We start from the raw sequence: 11217 nt of genomic DNA, 5'->3' as shown, positions 1-11217 counted from the left end.
TTGTCGTTGTGTTGTTGTGTTATTATAATGTTACTGTAGCTGAGTCAGAGCTGTAACTGTAAAGTCTGGACCGACAGAACCGTGTCCTCCATGTTGTGTGGATGTTTTGGGTAGAAGCGCTGGAATAAGAGCAGAAGCAGAGTTAGAGGATGGTCAGTAGTTGAACACAGAGTGGTTCTTTGTATGCAGCTCCACTTCCTGATGACTGGAGGCAGCTTTACCGCCTGAATCAGCCTGTGGAGGAGGCGGAGAGGAGCCGCTGCTCTCCCGCTGTCTGAGCCACTAAACGCGGCCTGAGCTGGAACAGCTGGGACTTTATCTGTGGTGAGTTGTCTGTCATTAGATTTACACTACAGGACTGATATGGACTTCTTTTTTGTTTTGTTTTTTATCAAACGGCCTGAAATTAACGGAGGTTGTTTAATACTATGGTATTAACAGTTAAAATAAATTTGAAGCAATTTGGTTGAATTATGGGTGTTTTATTGAATTTAGTAACACTCTTTGTCCCCAGAGGACAACGAGTGTTGATTTCACACCTCATTTATATGAAATAGCCTAATACCTATTTTCTGAGTTTCACAAAACAGAAAATGACCCCAACTGGTTTGACTGCTAAAAAGCACAAAACATAACATTATCACACATATTTGTGTTATAAAACAAATCAACATTCATTTCCAAAACAATAACAGCATACATTCAAAGCTAACGTTTCAGAATCAGTCTTCATTCAGAAACAGTCTGCATGTGTCCTCAGATGCAGGTAGTAATAGTGTGTTGTGTGCACGTGTGCATTGCATTTTTGGCCCATTTTGCCTGTTTTGACATCAGTCTGGCGAGGGCAGAATGCGCACTAACCCTTTATTTTATTATTTTTTCTTAACCTTTATTCCAATCCCTCAATCTTAACCTTCAATCTTAAAAATGTGCGCTCCCGCTAGTGCAAGTGCTGTCCCGATTCTCAGAAAAATTAAGTTGAGGGGCAAGTTTAAGGGTTGTATCGCCCTCAATATTGAGATTTTCCGACACCACCCTTGGGAGCAAGGGCTACCCAGAATGCATTGCGTATTTTCACCAAACCGATCGCTGCAAAGAAATAGAGCGGGTGGGCCAAGACCCTGAGCAGCGGCTTGCACAATTCGTAAGCAAGACACAAGAATTATCTTTCTTGCAGCTGTTAGTTTATTAACTTTGTTTATGAACTTTAATAAAACAATTTCGGACCACCGTGTAGACAATTGCTTATCAACTTGCCATTTTTACTGTCAGAAGTATGAATTAAGCAATACCGTATACGCTCAAAACTCCCTTACTGTGATAATGAGCCAATATTCCGGACTGATGTGCTTTTACAAAACGGTTACTAATACTGTAGTATTATTCTAACATGTAGTTTTTTGAATCAGAAATCCATATTATCTAATAAATTAGTCCCACTGTAAAATATATATATATATATATATATATATATATATATATATATATATATATATATATATATATATATATATATATATATATATATATATATATATATATATACAGTATAATCTGGTGACTGGGTTGTAGGTCTGCATGTTACGGAGCCCGGGATATGACATGCAAGAAAAAAAAACCCGACCCGCGCATCACTATTGGCTACACTTGGACATTGTATGTTAAAACGAATGACCAAAGGGGTTATTCCCCGGCAAATCGCACCCTGGGCTACAATTTATTTCAGAATTGTGTGAGTGCAGCCGAGAGTGGGGATTTCAGAACCACGGATAGCGCACGTAAAAAGATTTGACAACCTTTTAAATGTGTTTGCTGCAAGCAAAATTATACATAATAAATGAAGACAGTGACATATTTCTAATAAAAAACAATGAGTTGAATGTTCATTTCAGCGAATTTCAGAAATGTGCGAGTGCGGCCGGAGAGCGGGCAGAAGTGTTGATATACAGTGGGTACTAGTTTCAAATGGACGTTTCCCTCACGGAAAGCGTGATTCACGCGTTGCATGAAATTGTAGGTCACACTGTAGCCCCTAGGTGGAAGCATCGTACTGAGATGCAGCTCAAAAGATTTTGGGATAATTCCACGCAGGGCCGGCTCTACGCAGGGGCAAGAGGGGGCAGCGCCCCCTCAAATAAATGTCTTGCCCCCTCAAATCCAAATTTTAGAAGTTGAGAAAGCGATATTCCAAACACAGCACACCACACACATTAAGGGTCAACCCTCCGGTCAGAAAACTCAGAAAGAGATCCGCGGCATCAGCAGCGAATAGGGGTGTCGTTGTAGCTACTCTTTCGGGTCTTTTTCCAGAATGGACAATGAGAGCGACGTAATTTTTTTTTTAATGAAAGCGGGACACTTCAGCCTTTACAACGATCCCATCGGTGTGTGTCTGTGTGTCTGTGGCTCCGGACGCCGAGCAGTCAAGCTGCTGTCCAATAGGGACCCGTGTGCTGTCACATGACGGGCTGTGAGCGGCGGTCACATGATCGTTTAAACATGGCTGCTCTATTGCTGGCTGTGGCCGGCTATGAGCGCTACCGTCTTTGCTATCGACTATCAGGAAATCTCCCGTGTGCGTGAATGTCTGTGTGAACCTCATGTAATAACAGGGCTGCACCGTGGCTCTCTGTGCTGTGCCGAGAAGTGGCTTGCCGCGAGCAGCATGCAGAGCTCAGCAAGCAGGCACTCCTCCGCACAACACCGGCTTTCCACACACAAGATGACTTTTGATTGAAACGGCCACGGTTGTCAGCCCCAATAATCGTAAATATTGAACATGCGCAGAACGTTTTCCGAGCCGATGGTCGGGGGAATTTTGACTCTTAACACACTACAAGAGAATCTTAATAATCTTAAGAGCTTAAGATAATCGGGCGATGTCTGTCCGTGGTCGGAAGGGGGAAAATCGGGGCAAAATCAGCCCAATTATCTTTATGTGTGTGGCAGGCTTTAGTGAAACAGTGTCACTGATCTGATTCTGTCAGACAACAGAGATGGCGACACCTGTGAAGGAGGAGCTGCTGCAGATTTTGATGAAGTTGGGGAGAACTGAGCTGCACCGCTTCCAGTGGTACCTGCAGAATGCTGACTTACTGGATGGTTTCCCTGCCATCCCAAAGTGTGAGCTGGAGGATGCAAGAAGAGAGAAAACGGTGGACTTGATGGTTGGCACGTACACTACTGAGAATGTTCTGCAGGTGGCAAGGTTCATTCTGAAGAAGATTGGAATTAATGAAGGTCAGTCATGGAAAGTGCAGCCAGTGTTTTACCTTTGTTAAATCTCTTGGCTTTGTAACTATTTCCACACAGAGGACAAAGTCAACTGGGTTGGTCCTGCTACTCCTCATGATTAATGATTCCCTTTCCTCCAACAGGACAAGACCCGTCAGCAGCAGCAGCAGCAGGTAAAGTTCAGCACCTTTTGTGAGGGAATGTCACAATTCACGGTTCTAGTCATCACCATGACTACATGACTCTAGATTCAAATATTTCTGTGTGTTTACATTCATTTACTATGACCTGTTGTTACGAGGACCTTTACCTTACTGTCCTATTACCTGTTGTTTATTCATTCAGAAGCTCTTTACAAATGCCAGCCTAAACTCAAAAACAAGCTGAAGGAGAAGTTCCAGTGTGTGTTTGAGGGCATCGCTAAAGCAGGACACCAAACCCTTCTGAACCAGATCTACACAGAGCTCTACATCACAGAGGGAGGGGCTGGAGGAGTCAATGACGAACATGAGGTCAGACAGATTGAAACAGTGTCCAGGAAACCAGACAGACCAGAAACAACCATCAGACAAGGAGACATCTTTAAAGCCCCACCTGGAAGAGACCGACCTATCAGAAGAGTAATGACAAAGGGAGTGGCTGGCATTGGGAAAACAGTCTTAACACAGAAGTTCACTCTGGACTGGGCTGAAGACAAAACCAACCAGGACATACACTTCACATTTCCCTTCACCTTCAGAGAGCTGAATGGGCTGAAAGAGAGAAAGTTCAGCTTGGTGGAACTTGTTCATCACTTCTTCTCTGAAACCAAAGAAGCAGGAATCTGCAGGTTTGATCAGTTCCAGGTCGTCTTCATCTTTGACGGTCTGGACGAGTGTCGACTTCCTCTGGACTTCCACAATACTGAGATCCTGACTGATGTGACAGAGTCCACCTCAGTCAACGTGCTGCTGACCAACCTCATCAGTGGGACACTGCTTCCCTCTGCTCGCCTCTGGATAACCACACGACCTGCAGCAGCCAATCAGATCCCTCCTTACTGTGTTGACATGGTGACAGAGGTCAGAGGGTTCACTGACCCACAGAAGGAGGAGTACTTCAGGAAGAGGTTCAGAGATGAGGAGCAGGCCAGAGGGATCATCTCCCACATCAAGACATCACGAAGCCTCCACATCATGTGCCACATCCCAATCTTCTGCTGGATCACTGCTACAGTTCTGGAGGAGCTGTTGAAGACCAGAGAGGGAGGAGAGCTGCCCAAGACCCTGACTGAGATGTACATCCACTTCCTGGTGGTTCATCTAAAACTGAAGAAGGCCAAGTACGATGGAGGAGCTGAGACAGATCCACACTGGAGTCCAGAGAGCAGGAGGATGATTGAGACTCTGGGAAAACTGGCTTTTGAGCAGCTGCAGAAAGGAAACCTGATCTTCTATGAATCAGACCTGACAGAGTGTGGCATCGATATCAGAGCAGCCTCAGTGTACTCAGGAGTGTTCACACAGATCTTTAAAGAGGAGAGAGGCCTGTACCAGGACAAGATGTTCTGCTTCGTCCATCTGAGTGTTCAGGAGTTTCTGGCTGCTCTTCATGTCCATCTGACCTTCATCAACTCTGGACTCAACCTGATGTCACAGCAACAAACAACCTCCAAGAAGACTGAAACAACAGGAGTCAAATCTGCAGAGAGAAACTTCTACCAGAGCGCTGTGGACGAGGCCTTACAGAGTCCAAATGGACACCTGGACTTGTTCCTCCGCTTCCTCCTGGGTCTTTCACTGAAGACCAATCAGAATCTCCTACGAGGTCTGATGACTCAGACAGGAAGTGACTCACGGTCCAATCAGGAAACAGTCCAGTACATCACGAAGAAGATTGAAGAGACTCGCTCTGCAGAGAAAAGCATCAACCTGTTCCACTGTCTGAATGAACTGAATGATCGTTCTCTAGTGGAGAGGATCCAACGGTTCCTGAGCTCAGGAGATCTCTCCACATATAAACTGTCTCCTGGTCAATGGTCGGCTCTGGTTTTCATCTTACTGTCATCAGAAGAAGATCTGAACATGTTTGACCTGAGGAAATACTTTGCTTCAGAGGAGGCTCTTCTGAGGCTGCTGCCAGTGGTCAAAGCCTCTAACAAAGCTTTGTAAGTAGAGATAGTTGGATTCATTCATCATTACATAAAAACCCTTCTGTCTTTTCAACAGGACAGAAAATAAACTCCTTTATTCTTTAATTCCTCATGATCATTTCTTCAGACTGAGCAGCTGTAACCTCTCAGAAAGAAGCTGTGAAGCTCTGTCCTCAGTCCTCAGCTCCCCGTCTTTTAATCTGAGACACCTGGACCTGAGTAACAACGACCTGCAGGACTCAGGAGTGAAGCTGCTGTCTGGTGGACTGGAGAGTCCACACTGTAGACTGGAGACTCTCAGGTGAGGATCCATCCAGCTGTTTATCTGATGCCACTTGAACACAGCAGCAGGTGTTGACAGAGGGTCCCTGTGTGTTGTTGTGTGTGTTCAGTCTGTCAGGATGTCTTGTCACAGAGGAAGGCTGTGCTTCTCTGGCCTCAGCTCTGAGCTCCAACCCCTCCCATCTGAGAGAGCTGGACCTGAGCTACAATCATCCAGGAGCCTCAGGAGTGGAGCTGCTGTCTGCTGGACTGGAGGATCCAGACTGGAGACTGGACTCTCTCAGGTATGGAGAGGCTGCTGCAGCCACACTCACTGTCTGATAGAGGAGGAGGAGCTGGAACATCTTCTATGGCCCGTTCACCTGGTCACACCTGGTATTAACATCTGTCTCAGGTGATCCAGGCATTGATGACATCAGATCCCATCACTCAGACCATATCCACAGGTGGTGTAGGCCACAGTGAAGCTCCGCCCACTCCACTGACGTCCTCTGTCTCAGTCTGACTCGTCCCAACACAGTTTATACTGAAGCCAAAATCTCAGAGTGTTTCAAACATGAGCTGTGCAGCTTTCATCAGTCACAGTGATGAACTACTGGGATCCGGAGTTTCTCCTCATGACGACTTCAGTGTCTCATCATGACTCACTCTGTCATATTCAGGAGAAGAGATGTCAGTGATGAAAGCAGCTGTTGGCAGCTGTGCTCTGAGTCTCTCCAGATGTTTGGATCAGACTTTATTTCAGAGTGTATCAGGAAACATTTCAGCTGCAGCTGGTTGAACTGCTCCTGAACCAACAGAGTGTTTGACCTGAACAGTCCCAGAGACTGTAGACACCTGTTGAGTGTGGACACACTAATAACAACACAGCAACAAGATGAAGTATTTCCTCCTCATCTCCTCCTGTTCTGTATCATCATTAGATAAAGACTCCAGCTCCTTCTTAGTGTTCATCCATACATACAAGCCTCCATGTGAACACAGTGATAAAACAGTGTGTGTGAGAGCCATGTAATGTCCATGTGTGCATGCTGCCAGAGAAGGTGCTGCTCTGACCCCCCTCCTCCTTTCAGGGTGGAGCCTGCTGGAGTCCCATGGTTGACACCAGGTCTGAGGAAGTGTAAGTCTGTTTTTACTTTGATTCATGGAAACGAGGGATGCACATGTTTAACCTTTTAACCATTAACAAGAGCTTTGACCGATTAATACTATCAGTTATTTATTTATTTAATTATCATCTCCTTATGTTGACAACTCATGGGGGCGTGTCGACACGTGCAGATTTCCACGTGCCTTCAATCATATTTCGCAGTAAAAAGTTTCACAGGAGGACTGACAGTATGTGCAGCAGCTGCCATGAAGGAAAATCAGATCATAAATGTAGCTACACAGCAGGCCCGTGCAGAGACCTTTGGAGGGGCAGGTGCTCAAAAAAAAAGGCATAAAAACTATATATATATATATATATATACATATACATATACACGTATATGTATATATATATATATATGATCATAATGATGATGAGAAAAGAAAACACATTAACTAAATGTACCGTCTTTGCTGAGATTCAAACCCCTACTAGAGAATGGTTCTGCTTACTAAGGTACATGCTTTACCAGGTGAGCTATCAGTCATAATGTTACAAAGTGACTACCGTCGTTAAGAGGTTGCCGGCGATAAAACAGCATGCCCCAACCGACTTTTATCTTGATCACATCAGCAGGACTGCATCTTCACGCAGCGGTCGCAGTCACCTCGGTCCGACCGTTGTGGCATTTGCCCACATCCCCCTATGGCCAGTCCGTCACCACTCCCGTTTCATAGCGTAAATGCAATATTGTTGCTGTAACATGTGATCTGTCGGATTTTGGCGCCGAGCCCGTCTCTAGCTGCAGCGGGGGCACGTCGGGGCACGTCTTGGTGCATGATGTGACCAAATTGAGCCTTTCATTTCATTTAGAAATAAATAAAAAATTATTACTATTTGTTAAATGTTATTCTTGAAGGGCTACTGACAGGCCTTCACACAAACACACATACACACGCAAAAAAAAAAAATAGCCCCGACAAAAGGGCACTTTGGGCATCAAGGAGCCAAGGGGCAGGTGCTTCAGCACCCTCCGCCCCCCCTCTGCACGTGCCGGCTACACAGACATAGATGTGCATCACCTGTAACAACGGCGCTGAAAAACAATGAAAAAAATTAATAAAAGAGGATGCCGATGCAGCTCTCCTGCAGCTCCACAGAGGAGCTCTGCTGTTCCTTCAGTGTGGTGTTTGGCTGCACTTTGTATAAAACAGTTCAACAATGGACGATCTAACCTCCATATGAGCGATCAGCTGAGACAGAGCACGTGTGCATTTAAAGGGATAGTTCAACATTTTGTCAAATTGGCCCATTGCCATAATCCCTATCGTCATAGCAGTAGGTTCGTTACCTTTAATTGTCGGTGCAAGATATTTTTAGAACAGCGGAGCAGAGCCGTGAGCTGCTCAGAGCTACGCTACGGAGGCTGGGATTTCTTGGTTTCCCTCATCAAACTCATCATATACACAATCCAACAACTCCACAACGCTCTGGTGGACAAGTTGTGACCTGCACATTCACCACACTATGAGATAATAACACAACGTTACCACACAGAGTTGTTTTAGAGGGAAATTCATGCAAAACCGCTGATGCGCGTTGCATTCAGGGACAGTTTTTCATCAAGCAGTCTCTGTATTTCCCTCTAAAACAACTCTGTCTGGTAACGTTCTGTTATTATCTCATAGCGTGGTGAATGTGCAGGTCACAACTTGTCCACCAGAGCGGTGTGGAGTTGTTGGATTGTGTATTTGATGAGTTTGATGAGGGAAACCAAGAAATCCCATGAGCCTCCGTAGCGTAGCTCTGAGCAGCTCACGGCTCTGCTCCGCCATTCTAAAAATAGCTTGCACCGACAATTAAAGGTAATGAACCTACTTCTATGACTATAGGGGTTATGGCAATGGGCCAATTTGTCAAAATGTTTAACTATCCCTTTAATGGCAAAAAAAATAATAATTGGAGCGTCGTAATCTTATTGGTTAACGGTTAATAATCGGTTAACGAGCGTCGGTTATCAGTCAGAAAAAAATTTCAAAATGTTCATCCGTAATGGAAACAAAGCAGCACATTCAACCATCTTCACACTGTCACATCCCTGACCTCATGAGTTTTCATCAAACTGTCAATAACTGATCAATGATCAATAACTGCAGCTGTGTCTTGTTCTCTCCATCAGATTCCTGTCCACTCACAATCGACACAAACACAGTGAACACAAAGATCAAACTGTCTGACAACAACAGGAAGGCAACACGTGTGGAGAAGCATCAGTCATATCCTGATCATCCAGACAGATTTGACGAGTGTCCTCAGCTGCTGTGTTCAACTGGTCTGACTGGTCGCTGCTACTGGGAGGTCGAGTGGAGAGGAATGGTTGATATATCAGTGAGTTACAGAGGAATCAGAAGGAAAGGAGGCAGTAGAGACTGTTGGTTTGGAATGAACGATCAGTCCTGGAGTCTGGACTGCTCTGATGTTGTTGGTTACCACGTCAGGCACAATAGCAGAGAGACACATACCTCCTCCTCCTCCTGTGTCTCTAACAGAGTAGCAGTGTATGTGGACTGTCCTGCTGGCTCTCTGTCCTTCTACAGAGTCTCCTCTGACTCACTGATCCACATCTACACCTTCAACACCACCTTCACTCAACCTCTGTATCCTGGCTTTGGATTCTGGTCCAGTTCTGGTTCCTCAGTGTCTCTGTGTTGAGTGAAGCAGAGTCTCCTCCTGTCACAGAAACCTTCTCACTGTTGAACAGACAGTTCAGTCTCTACACGTCTGTGTCTGTCTCTCACTCACATCGTTTTCACTGGACAGAGATGAATACAGTTTAATAATGAACTCATCAGCGTCATGACAACAGGAAAATCACTGGGACCTGAAAAACAAGAAGAAGTTTATGAGAATCACTGAGAAGAGTTTAAAAAAATCAAATGATTTAATCCATGAATGTAAATAATCTGATGTGAAATAAACAACAACGTGATTTAAAAAAGAATCAGTAAATAAATAAACAAACATATAGACCACTCTTAGCAAGAGTGGTCTAAAAATGGCAGAAAAATAGCGGAAGTAAGCAGCAAATACACACGGAGGTACAGTCGGAAAGAATAGAGAGAAAAAAGAGGGGAAATGTCCTGTTGTGCCGTTGGATGTCAAAACCGAATTGCAAAGAAAGATAACCAGCTTCATTTTTACCGTATTCTGTCGTCGAAGACGCCATTTGAGGCAAATCGAAGACGTCTATGGTTGCAAGCAATAAAACGGACAGACTGGACCGATGAAATCATCAGAAATTCTCGGCTCTGCAGTGCTCATTTCATATCAGGTAAGGTTTTCTCCACTGTTTATCACACACAAACATGTAGTCAGTGAGGATAAGTAGGTTACGGCAGCAATGGGCATCCCCGCTATTTCGTGCCGTGTTGACCCAAGTTAGCAGTCAACGATTAGCAACAGCTAACTGCTAACTCGGAAGCTATCATGTAAACAAACCAGATTGCCCCCACGCTGGTCATATTTGCGACATCTCTGCACCGTGACTGACCACATGTTTAATAAACCGTCTTAAAGGAGAGTCAAGCATGGATGCAGAAAATCCAGACTTTGTCCCCCCATTGTTCTGTTACAGTAGGCAAAGTCAGTGTGTGGATGCGGCCAAGAAATTGGACAGTTAAAGCAGATATCAGCTTCACGGCCGTTTCGGCTAATGCTGCGTTCAAGGCAGGCTTTTGAAACCGTAAGTTACAGCTTCAAGTCACAACTACGACTTGGTAGCGTTCCAGGTAACCCGTAGCTCGTGTTTTTACCATCCTGTTGTCTGTGAAAGTTCCCTATAACGGCCACTCGTAACTTCCGACCCGTGAACTCGTACCAGATCGAACTGGTATGACTTCACAGGAAGGAAAAACACAAAGTACGAGTTTCTTTGAACGCACCATGAGTTAGCAGCCCCCGCCCTTGTCAGGCATCAATTGGTCCTCGTGCTACGTCACCACATTCACGCGCATCCCTTGGCTGCACACACAGCCCTTCATGCCGTTCTCTCTCCTCATTGGATAACACTTGTATCCCACAAGGAAAATTTTCTCCTCGGGTTACAGCAGAGCAGAGTGACGGAGAGACTCGTGTTTAGGCTGAAACACTTCATGTAAGTGATTGCTGACGGAAAATAGGACTATTTAGGACTTATATTAACAAAAACATTCCACTGATATCTGCTTTAACGTTACCCTTCTCACTTTTTTGCCATCATTTTTCCTTACCAAGAGTGTTAGGATATCTTAACAAATATTTCTATGTGTTTTGGTTTTAGGTTAAATAGGAGAAGAAAGAGGGCTGAAACAAGCTGCATGTCCTCTCCCCACCTACATACCTGTCTGGCTGACACAACAAGCTCTCTCACAGCAGCTCAACAGTCCTTCACCACGGAACCAACAACAGACTCGGAGCATCAAGAGCCGATTTGTACACGTAA

General features: G+C 44.9%; 1 protein-coding gene across 1 annotated transcript; it reads left to right on the top strand.

Moving 5' to 3' along the window:
- Nucleotides 1-3164: 3164 nt before the first annotated feature.
- Nucleotides 3165-9449, top strand: LOC311004110 (NLR family CARD domain-containing protein 3-like; the record flags this gene model as incomplete). Its single annotated transcript, XM_083996057.1, has 7 exons — nt 3165-3240; nt 3378-3407; nt 3580-5380; nt 5493-5666; nt 5758-5931; nt 6721-6767; nt 8917-9449. 7 exons carry the CDS (start codon nt 3165-3167, stop codon nt 9447-9449), a joined length of 2835 nt encoding a protein of 944 aa, XP_083852183.1.
- Nucleotides 9450-11217: the final 1768 nt, after the last annotated feature.

This window comes from Trachurus trachurus (genome assembly GCF_905171665.1).
Source record: "Trachurus trachurus genome assembly, chromosome: 21".
Classification (NCBI taxonomy): Eukaryota; Metazoa; Chordata; class Actinopteri; order Carangiformes; family Carangidae; genus Trachurus; species Trachurus trachurus.
The sequence above is the reverse complement of the archived record's forward strand: the minus strand, read 5'-3'. Positions and strand labels throughout refer to the sequence as shown.